The sequence below is a fragment of the Trachurus japonicus genome, unplaced genomic scaffold, assembly GCF_045865225.1.
Source record: "Trachurus japonicus isolate A0001 unplaced genomic scaffold, Traja_1.0 AP029929.1".
NCBI lineage: Eukaryota > Metazoa > Chordata > Actinopteri > Carangiformes > Carangidae > Trachurus > Trachurus japonicus.
In genome coordinates, this window is record NW_028220062.1 from 1 (window position 1) to 16,435 (window position 16,435).

Below are 16,435 nucleotides of genomic sequence, written 5' to 3' on the forward strand. Positions count from 1 at the left end.
AAGAATGGACGTAGCGTCCGTGACGTCACCCATTGGTTTTGGGGAGTCGTTTTTGTGACTCAAATATGGCGGCCTGAACAGCGCCATGTTGGATTGGCCGGCCGAGAACCCGCCCACTGGCCTCGAAGCAGCTGTCCACGGAGCTGCTCGGACCTGTCACTCAACGTTTCCGCGCCCTAATTGGCCAGAATTTTTTTTTTTTTTTTTTTTTTTTAACAACTTTATTTAAGGCATTTTCAGTTATATAAGAGTAACAAACATACAAACAAACGAATAATCAAAAATACAAGATACAAGATATCAGATCTTGTGAACATAATCCCATACTAGTGCCCTCCCACATACCCTCCCTGGGGACCAAGAGTAGAGAAAAAAAAAAAAAAAAAAAAAAAAAGGGGGGATCCAATGTTGCAAAAGTGTAACATCAAAGACTAGTCAGACAGATTGAAAATACCAAAATAATATGATTAGTTACAGAATAAACTCCTTAACATAATCAATAAAAGGAGACCACACTCTGGTGTATGCGTCACAGGAGCCGTTTAGTGTATGTCTTATCTTTTCTAACTGAAGCAAAGATAGAACCTCCTGAATCCATCTCCTGAAGGGCGGGCATTTATTAGATTTCCAGTTCATTAAGATCACCCTACGAGTTATAAGGCTGCAGAATGCTATTGCTCTCTTTTGTTTATTAGTGGTGTATATTTCTGAGGGTGTGACTCCAAACAAAGCGGTGAGTGGGTTGGGTTTGAGGGGTGTGTTGCATAGAACAGATAGACAGTCGAAAATGGAGGACCAGAAATTAACTAAAGAGGGACAGGACCAGAACATATGGCCCAGTGACACTTGGTTGCCACACCTAGGACAGGTAGGGAGAACAGACGGGTATATTTTAGCTAGCCTATCATTGGAGTAATGTAGCCGATGAAATACTTTGAATTGTATCAGCCCGTGCCTAATACATATAGAGGAGGTGTGTATGTTAGAGATACATTTATCCCAGACATCATCTGGTATCACGGTTTCCAGATCGCGTTCCCATGTTTCATGCGTTTTAGTGTGTGATGGGGGATCCACATTGTGTACTATGTTATAAGCCTTGGAGATCAGACCCCTGTTCCATGGATTCAGATTTAATAAATCATACGCAGAATCTTTATCTGGCGGTTTGGGGAAAGTAGAGAAATGTCTGGAGGCAAAGCTGCGTACTTGGAGATATCTGAAGAAGTGAGATCTTGGGATATTATGGTCTTTTACTAGGGCTTCAAATGAAAGGAAGGAGCTCTCATCAAACAAATCGTCAAAGAAAACCAGTCCATGTCGATGCCAGCCAGCGAAACATTGATCCACCTGTGAGGGTGCGAAGAGATGATTGAAAGAAAGAGGGGAAAGGCTATTGATCTGATCAAGGTTAAAATGCTTGCGAAATTGTACCCAAATTCTAATGGAATTTGACACCACAGGATTAGAAAAAGTCTTACGATTTGTCTGCGTTGCCAGTGGAGCTGTTAGCAGCGAGATGGGGGATATTGATGCATGTGATGAAAGCTCCATCATCGCCCAGGCAGGCCCATTTTTGTCGGAGAAAGACGTCACCCAGTATGCCAACTTGGAAATATTTGATGCCCAATAGTAATGGAGGAAGTTGGGAGACCCAATCCTCCTTCAGATTTAGGCCTTTCCAAATAGATCTTCTTTATACGAGGCATGGCTCGGTTCCAAATAAACGATGAGACATACTTATCCAGCTTAATAAAAAACTGTTTTGGGAGCCAGATAGGGATTGCTACAAACATGTATAGGAATCTAGGCAATACTGTCATCTTGAGAGCATTTATGCGGCCTGCTAGCGAGACAGGAAGGCAAGACCACCTCTCTAAATCTTTTTTGGTTTGTTCTAATAAGTTATCAAAATTGGTCTTTTTAAGTGACTTAAATGAACTGGTTACTTGTACACCTAGGTACTTAAAGGACTGATGTTCAATTTTAAAGGGAAATGCGTCATAGTCTAATAATTTGCTTACATCATTTATGGGAAAAAGAAGACTTTTTGATAAATTTAATTTATAGCCAGATAAACTCCCAAATTCCTGTAGTAACTGCAGAAGGTGAGGTATAGATTGGCTTGGGTTGGAGACAAAAAGGAGCAAGTCATCTGCATAGAGCGCAGTCTTATGGATTGTGTTTCCTCTAGTGATGCCCTTGATTCTCTCATCCCCCCTGATCGCAATGGCCAGAGGTTCTATGGCTAAGTCAAACAAATATGGCGACAGACAGCAGCCCTGACGCGTGCCTTTATATAATGGAAAATATGCTGATGTTGAGCCATTCGTTTTTACGGCCGACATAGGACTACTATACAAAATTTTGATCCAGTTTCTGAATGTTTCCCCAAATCCAAACTTCTTCATGACTGCATATAAATACTCCCACTCTATCCTATCAAAAGCCTTTTCGGCATCGAGTGACAAAATTACCTCAGGCTGCTGTGTGGAATGGGTGGAATACATTACATTAAAGAGCCGCCTTAGGTTGAAAAAGGGCTGTCGGCCTGGAACGAAGCCAGTCTGATCCTGATGTATAAGTGCTGGTATCACATCATTTAATCTGTTAGCCAAGGCTTTGGTCAGAATTTTGTAATCACAACAAAGGAGACTGATGGGTCTGTAAGATGAGCAGTCAAGTGGATTTTTATCCTTTTTTAATATTAATGATATGGTTGCTTGGGTGAGAGTTGGTGGTAAGCAGCCAGCTTCCAGAGTTTCATCATACATTGCTTTAATTAAGGGGACTAGTTTGGAAGAGAATGTCTTATAGTACTCAATTGGAAACCCATCAGGTCCTGGAGTCCGCCCGCTCTGCATAGAGTTTATAGCGGCTTGAATCTCATTGGTGGTGAGAGGTTGATCAAGGGAGGATTGGATGTCTGGGTTAAGAGTGGGAGCATCTAGAGAGTCCAAAAATGATTGAATTTGAGCCGTATTTGTGTCCACATTTGACAAATAAAGATTTGAGTAATACTTTTTAAATTGACTGTTTATAAGGTTCGGGTCAGACGTGGTTACGTCCGGGCCGATGTTAATCTCTGAAATTTGGGAATTGCTAGTTGACTGTCGGAGCTGATGTGCGAGCATTCGACCTGCTTTCTCACCGTGCTCGTAGAATTTGTGTTTAGTTTTAAGCAAATTACTTACTACTTTATGGGTAGAAAGGTTATTATATTCCATTTGTAATAAGATGCGCTCTTTGTGTAGATCTGATGAGGCCTGTGTTGAGCACTTCTTATCGATGTCTGCTATAGCCTGCTCAATTTCCAAAAGGCGTTTATTGTGTTCTTTATTTTTATGTGCTGTATATGAAATTATCTGACCCCTAATATAGGCTTTATGTGATTCCCACAAGGTACGACGGGATATATCTGGACAGTCATTTATTTCAAAAAAGAGGTCTATTTGTCCAGCAACAAATTTTTTAAATTCAGAGCATAACAACAGGGCAGGGTCAAGCTGCCACGTTCGTCGGGATCGGACATTCTCCGGGAAGTAAATGTCCAATTGTACAGGAGAATGATCTGACACTACAATACTATGGTATTGTGAGTTGGTAACATGCGGGAGGAGGTTATTATTGATCAGGAAGTAGTCTATCCTTGAATAACTTTTGTGGACAGGTGAGAAAAAAGAAAATTGTTTTGCATCTGGATTCAGTTTCCTCCAGGGGTCAGAAAGATTATACGAGTGCATGAAAGAATCAAGGACACCACCAGATTTGGACAGTTGGCTGCCCGGTTTGGGATTGGACCTGTCTAATTGAGGATGAAGAACACAGTTCAAGTCTCCAGCTATAATAAGCTGATGGGTGTTGACATCAGTTAAGGATGAAATTACTTTAGTAAAAAATTGAGGGTCATCCCAATTTGGGCCGTAGATATTGACAAGAATAATGGGAGAGTTATATAGCTTGCCAACTAATATGATAAATCTACCACTGGGATCTTGGATTGTTTTAGTATGACTGAATTGGACTCCCTTCCTAAAAAGAATTGCGACACCTCTTGAGTTGTGGTTAAAGTTGGAATGATAGACCTGGCCGATCCAACTGTTTCTCAACCTTGTATGATGATTGACCTTCAGATGCGTCTCCTGCAGAAATATAATGTCTGGGTTAAATGATCTCAAATGACAAAAAATCTTGTTACGTTTAACTGCATTGCCCATGCCTCTAATATTCCAGGAGATGAAAGAAACAGAGCCAGGAGCTCTATGTATCTGTCTCTGTGACGTCATGTTACATTGAATTTGCAAAGATATATCATGTCCTCAAGCCCTTGGAGAAAATGGTTGGATCTAACAACGCAAACATACAGTGTAAACAAACTCAAAAAAAACTTCTGAAGAGTTGAAAACAGGTTAACAAAATACTCTTGGTACCCATCCTTAAAGGCTATCAGCCCACCCAAGTAGGTTGCTCCGTCACCAGTTGAGCATACCATCGAACAAGAACACTTGGTGTTAACTAAGCCCTACAAGAACTATGCATGAAAAGAACAGTTAAAGACATAATGATCCTCTAAGATTAGGATTGCTGAGTTAGTTACTTTAAGTAGCTGCCATAAACAACAACAAAAAACAAAAAAAAAAACAAAAAAAAAATATATTAATATATATAAATATATATATAGTAATAATAATGGTGATAATAATAATAAATAGAAAGATAGAGGTAGATTGAGGATTATCCGTCCACTTAAAGTGAAGCCTGTGTAATGGTTCATTACTTAAGGACAGAGGAAATGAAAAGGGGAAAAGGTAAATGAAATAAAAAAAATTATAAATATATATATATATAAATAAAAAATAAAAAAATAAAAAAAAAAAAAAGGGGGAGAAGAAAAAAGAAAATAATAAGAAGAAAAATAATAATAAGTGAATAAATGAAAAAAAAGTGTTACCAGGGTTAACAAACTACCCGCATATTATTGATTGATAATAATGGCTACTGTGCTCTGATTACAAATAAACCCCATGAAAATACTGGCGTATCTGGTTAATGTGCCCTTTCAAAGTTGTCATGACTTAGTTTACCGTACAGGTGAAGAGTAAATAAACTTACATGACATTTTGTGGCATAACAGGTATGTGACCGTGGGGTTTACAGTCCTTCAGTTACCTGCCTCCTCGGTTTGCAAGTGACCAACAATGTATTGCTTAGCTTCAGCAGGATTGTCGAATGATCTCTGTTCTCCATTTGGGCCGGTGATTTTCAACGTCGCGGGGAACAGCAGACCAAACCGGGTGTTGGGGCAGTGGCTCAGCAGCTCTCTCGCTTCCTTGAATGCAGCCCGACGTTTCCTCACAGCAGCAGTATAGTCTGGGTATATGTAGATGGGCTTGTTGTTATGCTGAACCGGGCGTCGGCTTGACGCTCTTCTCAAGACATCCATCTTTTCTTGAAAATAGTGAAACTTAACCACGATCGGTCGCGGGGGATCCCCCTGCTTGGGTTTGGGCATCAGGCTTCTGTGGGCTCGGTCAAGTGTCGGGGTGTAGTCCAGACCCAGTGCGTCTTGTAGCAGTTTAGCCACTGACCTTTCCATACGAATATCCCCGAGGCTTTCCTCCACTCCGATAATACGTAGATTGTCTCTGCGCTGCCTTGACTCCAGATCTTCCGCCTTAGATGTTAACTGCTTGACTTGAGAAGACAGCGATGTGAGCTGTGTCTCAAGCTCAACGACCCGGTCAGAGTAGTGGTTAGCCCCGTCTTCCAGGCTACGTATCGATGTAGCATGTAGCTTGAGCTCCTGGTTAGCCGTCTCCAGAGCTTCCCGTGCTTCAGAGCGGACTGTGTTTATTTCTTGACGAAGCTCGTCGGAGAGGCTCTCAATTTTCGTGTGCAAGTCAGTCGCTAGTGTAGAGACCGTGTCTTCTATTTTAGTCAAGACCGACCGTTCAGAGGCTTTGATAGCTTCCATTATGGAGGCGACGGCCGAGGTGTCCGTAGGAGCTTCTGCCATGGGAGAGTCCGGGGGTGTAGTTGCTCGCTTGGGCCTCGATTTACGAGGCATGCGCGTAGGCGTTAAACGGGTGTAAAAAGACAGAAAAAAGAAAAAAAACTGCAGCGACTGTATAGTGAAAGGTTTAGGATACGATTTTGTAAGTTATTTGATTGTTTTAGAGGATTAAATTTAACGAAATTGTAATTTTCATGCAGAGCTCGAGGAAGATGCGTGTTTACATGTTGCTGCTCACGAGCGCCCCCTCCAGAATTTTAACCTAATAACAGTAAAACTGTAGAGTTAAAAAAAAATTCACCCCCCTCAGAGTGTGTGCAGGGGTAGAAACTATCGATTGAGACGAAAAAACGTTCTGACACCAGGCTTTTAACATGTTTACTGAGGATGTAAAGTCGGCGATTTTAACATGGGGGTCTATGGGGAATGCTCCCTTCTGACACCAGCCCCAGAGGAATCCGAGGGGATTGCAGTTTTTTGAACGCGGAAGTGAGCTTCACTTCTCAGACCGACAACTGCCCCCTTGGAATCGATTCAAGCCCCTGGCCAGTGGGGGCGCTGCGAGCAACAGTCTCGTGTGATTCGCGCTGTACGGACGGGGGCCGCACTAGACCAAACCATAACAATATGGGAGTGAGTAGCAGCAGCAGCGGGGATCGATCGTCGGGGGAGGGACGCACCGCGCCGTGCCGTATTAACTTTCGCTTTCAACACGCGCTGCTGTTATGCATGCGTGCTTCTCTGTGGTGTGTATGTGTGTGAGAGGATGCGGCCATCGTCCGACGGGGGGGGGGGGGCGGCGGCGGCGGCGAATATCGCTACTTTTTTTTTTTTTTTAAGACGTTAGTTTAGGCGGCAGCTCTTTGTTGTTAAGGCGGCCGCCTTAACAGGAAAGCGCTGCGGGAAACCCTGAACTTATCTGACAGCTGCTCTCACTTCTTCCTCTGCTCCTCCTCACTCACTCACCTACACACAGACATCTGTCTTCCTCACACTCACCCCAGCCCCTCAGTTTCTCATCCCACCTGCCCGTACCATACACATTGACAGTCAGTCAGAAATCACAGAACTTAAACATCATAACAAGAACATTACTGCGGGGTCGCTACAATATTTTCAGTTGTGCAGTCAACTATTATTAATAATATTGTTTTGTATTGTTTTATTACTCAAAATGTTATGAGTTATTTTCCAAGAGGAAAGTATCACATAGCCTAATTTAAATTTAGCTGCACTGTAGTTCAGTGTTAAAGCAGTGTCATATTTTGTTATGCTATGAGTTATACTATGGCTGTTCATAAGGCATGAAACTAAACAAATAATTATTAAAAAAAAAAAAAATCTGGTACTCTTATTTGTGTATTTCTGCTTGATACTGAATCGATATCGAAGCATTTCAATCAATATCGAATCGAATCGATATCGAATCGAATCGTGACCTAATGAATCGAAATCGAATCGAATCGTGAGATTCTCAACAATACCCAGCCCTACCTGTGAGGTCACAGGCCATATAAAAGGAGAAGTGCCCTTCTCTTCTCTCTCTGCTCTCTCTTCTCAGTGGTTCTCAGAAGGAGCTGCCGCTCCTCTGAGTTCCCTCGCTCTTCGCCCTCTTCTCTTCTTCACCTCAGCAGGAGCTGCCGCTCCTCTCAGCTCCTCACCTGGAGCTACTGCTACAGCTCTCCAATCTCCATGAGGCCTGCACAAGGCAGACGCCTCCACTGGTAGCGCCGCGAGTGCCTACCAACGGATGAAAGAAAAGGAACCAGCTAACACGACGCAAGCTCTGCTAGTTGAGCTACGGAGCCACAACGCCAAGCAGAACAACCAACCAACTCTGCAAGGAGAAGGACTCTCCTCAACGGAACTCAAACTACACAGCCAGGACGGCTGTAGTTCACTGGACAAAGACACAATCACTGGACTTGACAAACCGCAACAGGACCGGCAACCCTGCAACCGCAGGAATCCCCACCAGCACCGGAACTTCTCACCTTCATGTGACTTGGTAACTGGGCCTAGTTAGGATTACCTTGCACCTTGACTAAGCATAGAGTACTTCAACCATGCCAATGTATGTATTGATTGAAATCAGTTAAAATACTTGAGCTTTGTTGTTGTTGCTTTGTTGTTGTCAGCTATAGTCTCATATTTAGTTAACCTATGTTCAACATGCAACTTGAGCGTTGAACAAAGGACACACCTTTGTTCACCTCCCCCACATCACATGTAGTTGGCCTTGGAGGCCATTTGGTTGTAACCCCCTTTTGTCTCAGAACAGAGCAACCATCCTCCATCTTTCCCATTGTCTGAGATCACACTTCACACCTCACAGACACATGGTCACCGACGCATAGCCATACACTCTCACCAACACACACACACACACACACACACACACGTGTACATAGTGTATGTAGCTTGTCTTAGTTTCATGTTTTGTTATTCCATTTTCTAGATGTGTCCAATAAACTTCCTTGAAACTTTGCTCATCTGTTAATGTTGTACAATAGTGAGTATGCCAACCTCTACGCAGTACTAAAATGTAATGTCACAACAATACAATATAATGACTGACCTGTCAGAATCGGTCATATTTTTCTGTCTCTATCATGATAATGAATCCTCATATATTCCACACACAGATCAGATTAGTTGTATGTGCTGCACTGTTCTGAGCAGGAAGGCTTTGGATCGTAATGCACGCAGCAAATGACCAAAATAAAAGAACATAAAACAGGCCGGTGCAGAAAGACAGAGACTTTAGTCTTTTAGGTTGATCTTACTTGTCCATCTCAACCTCGGTCTCCCACTCCAGCAGCGGTACTCCTCTCAGCTCAATGTGGATGTCATAGATCCCCTTATTGAAGAAATCTCCAGTCCACTTGGCAACCTGATGATCACCACAGACCCATTCAACACATGAACACAGGAAATACATGACTGTACTGTACACACAACGATCCATATCTCAGACTCACAGGTATAAAAGAGTATTAGAGCCATGGATGAAAAAATGATTTTTTTTGTCATCAACTTTGAGAACAAAGCTTGACAATCAGGTCAAATATGATTTGGTTTTTATTTTAAGATTTAGATTGAATGATATAAACAAACTGAATCAACTTCAGCAACAAACACATTCTGTCTCTGTTGGCTCATAAACACAGTGTAGATGAAGCATTAGGACTTTAAAGAGATTGAAATGAGAACTCCATTTGATCAGAAGGAAATACACAATCTTTTTTTTTTACATTTCAACTTTTTCCTCAAAGTGCATGATGAAAAACTCCTCATCCTTGGTCTTAAAGGTAGGGTTGGAGATCCTATTCTGGAGCATGTTCTTACTGAACTGATGGAAATCCTCTTCACAATCCGATTGCAACCAATTAATTCAATACTTTTTCACAAAAATGAAAAAAGTCAGTCACCTGTGTGACGGACAGTGCTATAAAAACACCATCCAATCATCATGGACGTCTAGTTATGACAGGGCTTTTAGTTAGGGCTGGTTCAGGTAGCTCTGAACCATTTTATAGCTACACTGCAGTAGGCTTACAGCCTGGTTGCACTGGACGCAGAACTGAAGCGCAGCGCCCTGGAGCGGAGGCAGTTTCAGATAGGCGCACATGTGAACCGGTCTGCCTGGTCGCACATCTCGCGCTGTGGAGCGCTGTGGAGCGCAGTGCGCGCGCCTGCAGCGCTTCAGATTGGTTCATTTCTATTTTTCACACGTGCCGCGAGCGCCGTCTGTCAAGCTGGATAGACCAGATCGTACCAGACAGGAAGTCGGGCACAGAAAAGGCGAGAGAATCCGGTCAATTTTCAAAATAAAATAATTAGGCTAAATGATGATTGACTAAGCTGTTGCTTGTCCATCTATACATATTTGACCGTTGCGTCTGCACATGAGACACACACACATGTTTAAAATGACGTGTGTGTGGAAAACCGAGTGAATACGAGTATGAACGACTGCAGTCGATGTCTGACCGGCGCGGAGAGAGGAGGAGAAGTAGCTCCCAGTGCGACCACCCAAGCGCCCGAGAAGCCGCGCGCAGCTTCCGCGTGCAGTGCGACCAAGGGGTTAGACTGCTGGGGACACATCTGGTTACACAGAGCCCTCTCCTTTCTCCTCCTCTCCTGTCCTCTCCTCTCAGTACATTTTGAACTGTCATTATCATTATTTGTTGCACTTTGTAGTTTGGCCTTGGTGTCTCGCACTCTCTCTGTGTTTCCACAGATCCACCGGAGCTCCATCTCTCTGCACCAACCGCCGCCTGCACCGCCCCCCCCCCTCCCGCCCTTTCCCCTACTGTTAGACCGGCCTGCCCTCTCTTCCTATGAACCAGTCTGCCAGCTGGCCTGCTCTCCCTGCCTTTCCTCCTGAGTTGTGCCACGAGGGCAACACCTTTAGCTTCACCTTGATGTGAACCCAACACTGAACAAGCTTCAGAAAGCAGTCTGGAAAGGGGGCTGCGACTTTCGACTTGTGTATTTTCAAAATGTGGCCTGATTGAGCATTGAACAGTTTTTCCAGGATCTCAAACCCGACCTTTAATACTCCTTCATGCATGGAAGATTAAAAAATACAGTGCAGTGGCTGTAAATAAACATTAGAGTTTACCATCAGAGTGATCATGATGGGCAGCCCGTATGTGATCTCATTGGTAGATTCGATGAGGATGACAGTCAAGCTGATGGTCATTCTGACCACGCCTCCCAGGAAGGCAGCAGCACCGATGAGAGCAAATGTCCCTGAGTAGATGTCCATCCCCAGTTTCCTGCCAGAGGACAAACACAGTGAGGAATCAATAAAGCCTGACTCTGTCCATGGTGCTGAAGACAAACACAGATTTACACAAACTATTCATCTGATATTAAATTGTCTAAATATCAAGTGAAATGATGCTTTGTGGTATTTGGTTTCCAGGCACACCCTGTGATTAGAACCTGAGGAGAACATGAAGAGAACATTAGAACACTGTTCTTACACTTTGAGGATGTTGGCTACCAGGCGTCCAAAAGCCGCCCACACAGCAGGGACGGGACAAAGAGACCACTGGGGACAGACACGCCGTACGTCCAACAGGCCAACAGGAAGTAGAGCAGGAAGAAGACTGACAGAGTGACAGGGCTGAAAGTACCTGAGGGGGCGGGGCAACCAGTCAGTGTGAAACACACAGAGCGAGTAACAGGAGCATTTATCATTTAAAAGCTACTTTCTGCTGATTTTTAGAATCCACACTCAGACAGAGCACCAGGGTAGCATGGAACCATGGGAAACTGAGTGATGTTGCAAATCAAATCATCTATTTGATAATCTACCGCAAACACCACAAGAATTAAATGAAATATAATCATTATATAAATAAGCACTTAAAATATTAGACAAGAAACCCTACAGATTTCATCATCGTCATATTTTGAATAAGTATAAACTGCTGAGCTGATCTTGCATGGTTCAGCTCCTCCTCCTTTATCTGGTTTCATAAACCTCAGATCTTCTGTCAATAGGGCTACTAGAGGCGCAGCAAGGGGAGACTGCACAATTCCCTTAAGAAGTCAGGCTGTCTTCTCCTTTAGGGCATCACATCAATGGAATTCAGTTCCACTATCAATCAGAATGTCTCCATTATACAACTCATTTAAGAACAATGCCAAGAAATGGCTCTCTCTCTCTCTCTCTCTCTCTCTCTCTCTCTCTCTCTCTCTCTCTCTCTCTCTCTCTCTTTTTCTCTCTCTCTCCTCCCTCCCCCTCTCTCTCCTCTCTCTCCCTCTTTTTCTCTATCTCTCCTCTCTCCCTCTTTTTCTCTCTCTCTCCCTCTTTTTTCTCTCCTCTCTCTCTCTCCTCTCTCTCTCTCTCTCGTCAAGTTGATATGATTTAGTCAGTCTGTTTGAAAGTGTGTGTGTGTGTGTGTGTGTGAACTCATCTCACCATCCTGGTGGAAGAGTTGGTGGATGGCAACCTCCTGTGGATTGAAGAACAACGTGGCCATGTCATTGTAGGTCTTGTTGGGACAGAAGAACTGACGGATGGTTGAATTGATGTCCTCACTGCCAGACACCTAGAAAAAAAAAAGAAGCAATTTAGGTACTGGTAATTCATTTGTGATGATAAATATACATTAAGCTAAAGAGAGAGAGAGGTGAGAGCTTCAGTGTGACTGACTAAGAGTGGACTTACTGTGGAGTTGTGAGTTGTGGGGGAGGACAAGTCACGGCATTCGCCCAACAGCATGGAGGCTGCAAATATCACCACTGTCGTCACCATGGTAACCAGCAGACTCTCAAGAACTCTGGGAAAAGGTGCAGACAGAACAACATCTACCTCTGACACGTTTGTTGATGTGTGATTGATTTGACCTGTGGCCCTCTGGCAGGCGCTTCAGCTCATTCAGAACCTGCACCAACACACTCAAAAGCGTTCAGCACTTAAAGGGATAGTTCATCCAAAATTCAAATTTCATGTGGACCTCCATAGTGCTCGTCTGTAATGTCCCTCTTGTATTGAAGCCCCAACATGAAAAATTTTTCCGAAAAAAATTAAATAAGTATATGTTTTAAGCTTGTTTGTAGCAGAAGCTCCCAGCACTGCTCTTCCTGGTCCGCACAATTTGCATTGACACCCAGTTCACGGCTCCGCAAATCGCGCGAGATTCCGGCAGAGCAACACTGGGAGCTTCCACTACAAACAAGCTTAAAATATAGACTTATTTAATTTTTTTCGGAACAATTTCTCATGTCGGGGCTTCAATACAAGAGGGACATTACAGACGAGCACTATGGAGGTATTTGGATGTTTTTGGTGTGTCTTTTTGGACGAAGAAAAGTGAGCTCCGTTCGCAACCGTCATATGGACATGCAGTGCTGCACGGAGCCCCGCTGTAATGGTACAGACACACCAACTCCGGCAACGGACGTCAAGTCAACGGATCCCATTCATTGTCTATGTAGAGCAGGAGTTCCGGCCGCACAGTGCATGATGGACACAGCACGTCGAGTTGACGGCCCTGTCGCCGTATGTGAATTTGCATAAAGTTCGATAGATTGAACTTTATGCAAATGACGTCCGTCCAACGCAATGCGGCCGGCTCCAGAAACTTCGTTCAAACTATCAAACGAGAAAGTGTTGATCAAATATGAATCAAGATTCTGTTACTGCACTACACATTTCCCGCCTCAAATGTTTTCAGAAACATACTTTAGTGTGTTGTTTAACTGTAAAATGAGATCGTTTGTGACCCGGCCGCCATGTTGGAAACGGCAGAGCGAAACTCAAGCGCCACAGTACGTCACACAGAACCGCCCACTCGCCAGTGCGCTCGGTGATCTGTTGCATCGGGATCCGCCGCCACCGGAGTTGGTGTGTCTGTACCATAACTCAGAGAAGGCACAGAGGACTCTGAAACTTCTCCCAGCCCTTAGTCGACATGAGGGTGAGTAGATAATGAGTGAAATTTGAATTTTGGGTGAACTATCCCTTTAAATCACACACTAATCACAACATGAACACAGGAAATGTGCTTCCTTTGTTGCTCGACCCCTCATGTGTCAGATTGTAGAGTTTGGTGTTGTGACACCTGGATTATTGCTCTGTGGTTTGGGCATCTGCTGCAAAAACTGAGCTCAAAAAGCTGCAGATCGCCCAAAATAAGGCTGCACGGTTGGTATTGAGTTGTTCTAACCCGATCAAATGTTAACTGCATGCATGATTCCCTCTCATGGCTGATGGTAGATAACAGGTTAGCATCAAGCACTGCAGTAATATTTCAGTCAGTCTTGATCAGTAAAGCACCTGACTTTTTATTTACTACAAATTGTTTTTAGAAACACTGTGCACAACTATAGCACTAGAGGGTCCAGCAGTGGTCAGTTGGAAGTGCCTCACCCAAGAACTAAGGCCTTGTCACGATCTTTTATCTATAGAGCAATAACTCTGTGGAATAATCTACCTCACTACCTCTGTTGTATTGAAAGGAAACAGGTATTTAAAAAGAAATTGAAAATTTATTTTTTATGAGCTGTATACGAGTAAGAGTGGTTCCACTTTGTTATCTAAGAAAAACTCTGTTTAAGATTGGTGGAAATGTTCAAATGTTTGCTTTAACTTTTTAACATTTAGGTTATTGTGATTGACTGTAAATGTAAATGTATGATATGTTGTGTATATATGTATATTTTGTGTTGTTCCTTGTGGACCCCAGGAAGACTAGCTGGCTACTAAGGTACCAGCTAATGGGGATCCTTAATACGTCGCTGTCGGGCACAAACCTCCTATGTCCAAAAATCATGATTTTTATTTTTTTCCATAAATCAGTACTATTGGTCACCCTTTACGTCTGACTGTGGTTTTACAAATATTTAACCAATGAAAAGTTTTTAAAACTGTCTGTGACTAAACCTCCTAACTCCATTGGATCCTGAAACTGTCGACCAAACCTCCTAACTCCACCCCCACCCGATCGACCTGGACTACTTCACCAAAGGAGCAGCTGGGAGCGCGACTTTCACGTCAAAAGTTTAAGTTTACTGTTGTCTAATGTGTAGCGGTTTTAAGACCATACGAACGCCAACCAACACATCATGCAAGCCAACTATTATGGAGGTTATTTTCTATCATAAATCAAGAGCATGTTATGTTGATTTGAGAGCATTACTTTTTGATTTGACGTTCAGAAAACTCTGCTCTCATATTCAAATTTACTCTGCTCGCGCTCAAACTATGTGCTCGATGTTTAAACCTGTGCTCTCGGATTCAAAGTTGCCCTGCTCGTGCTCAAACTTTGCTTTTGCATTCAAGTTTGCCCTGCTCGTGCTCAAACTGTGTGCTCGCACTTGGTCACAGCTGCCTGCGCAGAGTGTTTCCTCTTGCGCGGAGGAAAGTCCTGCTCTCGGATCTCTGCTCTGCTCACGGATTTTCTGTCAACTGTCAACCAATAGAAGACCGGCTACTGTTGACCAATCAGATCATCCCTACTTCTATGCTTCTTTGTGGGTGCGTTCACTGTAATTCAAGGAGCGTCACATACGGGCGGGCACTCTTTCTACCGGGTTTATCTATTTCCGCCCCACAGGCTGTTAAATGTGGCGGCTCCCTTTATGTTTTGACAACTTTTGGAATAAAATATCAGTTAATTAATACACGAGCGCCCGTGCTTTTCATTACAATAGGTAGCTATATAAACATAAACTAGCAGTAGTAGCGGATGGGTGCCTTATGTATGTTTTTTTTTTTTATCCACGTTCATCGGTATATATGTTTTATAGTCTAAATGCCAAGAGGCATGTGTAAGTGCTGTGATGGTACAGTGGTTAAGGCAGACGACAGTAGCTCTTTTTGTTGATCATGGGACCGCTGGTTCGAATCCCGGCCCTGCCGGCACCCTCATGTTATGCTATTTGATTTTTATGATTTTTTTTTTTTTCATTGAAACGCTTAACAAGAGATGGTGGGTTACCATGCGTGATTAAAAACATGATGAAATGAAAATTAAAAAATTATTATCATCATGGCATATTTTTTTAATTTTCATTTCATCATGTTTTTAATCACGCATGGTAACCCACCATCTCTTGTTAAGCGTTTCAATGAAAAAAAAAAAAAATCATAAAAATCAAATAGCATAACATGAGGGTGCCGGCAGGGCCGGGATTCGAACCAGCGGTCCCATGATCAACAAAAAGAGCTACTGTCATCTGCCTTAACCACTGTACCATCACAGCACTTACAAGTGCCTTTTGGCATTTAGACTATAAAACATATATACCGATGAACGTGGATAAAAAAAAAAGACATACATAAGGCACCCATCCGCTACTACTGCTAGTTTATGTTTATATAGCTACCTATTGTAATGAAAAGCACGGGCGCTCGTGTATTAATTAACTGATATTTTATTCCAAAAGTTGTCAAAACATAAAGGGAGCCGCCACATTTAACAGCCTGTGGGGCGGAAATAGATAAACCCGGTAGAAAGAGTGCCCGCCCGTATGTGACGCTCCTTGAATTACAGTGAACGCACCCACAAAGAAGCATAGAAGTAGGGATGATCTGATTGGTCAACAGTAGCCGGTCTTCTATTGGTTGACAGTTGACAGAAAATCCGTGAGCAGAGCAGAGATCCGAGAGCAGGACTTTCCTCCGCGCAAGAGGAAACACTCTGTGCAGGCAGCTGTGACCAAGTGCGAGCACACAGTTTGAGCACGAGCAGGGTAAACTTGAATGCGAAAGCAAAGTTTGAGCACGAGCAGGGCAACTTTGAATCCGAGAGCACAGGTTTAAACATCGAGCACATAGTTTGAGCGCGAGCAGAGTAAATTTGAATATGAGAGCAGAGTTTTCTGAACGTCAAATCAAAAAGTAATGCTCTCAAATCAACATAATATGCTCTTGATTTATGATAGAAAATAACCTCCATA

The 16,435-nt window shown here is 43.2% G+C and overlaps 1 protein-coding gene across 1 annotated transcript; it reads right to left on the reverse strand.

Moving 5' to 3' along the window:
• Positions 1 to 8,774: 8,774 nt before the first annotated feature.
• On the reverse strand, positions 8,775 to 12,287 carry LOC146960840 (H(+)/Cl(-) exchange transporter 6-like). Its single transcript, XM_085772012.1, has 6 exons — positions 12,201 to 12,287; positions 11,952 to 12,081; positions 11,262 to 11,337; positions 11,008 to 11,160; positions 10,641 to 10,797; positions 8,775 to 8,906 (listed from the first exon to the last, which is right to left on the reverse strand). The coding sequence occupies exons 1-6, from the start codon at positions 12,285 to 12,287 to the stop codon at positions 8,796 to 8,798; spliced, it is 714 nt and encodes a 237-aa protein (XP_085628138.1). The 3' UTR covers positions 8,775 to 8,795.
• Between the last annotated feature and the right edge of the window lie 4,148 nt (positions 12,288 to 16,435).

Excerpts from the sequence above, each read along its gene's own strand:
- LOC146960840 (XM_085772012.1), bottom strand. The coding sequence starts at position 12,287 with ATGGTGACGACAGTGGTGATATTTGCAGCCTCCATGCTGTTGGGCGAA. Across the intron at positions 10,798-11,007 it reads GTAGCCAACATCCTCAAAGT|GAAACTGGGGATGGACATCT; the intron begins GTAAGAACAGTG and ends GTCCTCTGGCAG. Across the intron at positions 8,907-10,640 it reads CCATCATGATCACTCTGATG|GTTGCCAAGTGGACTGGAGA; the intron begins GTAAACTCTAAT and ends GGTGATCATCAG.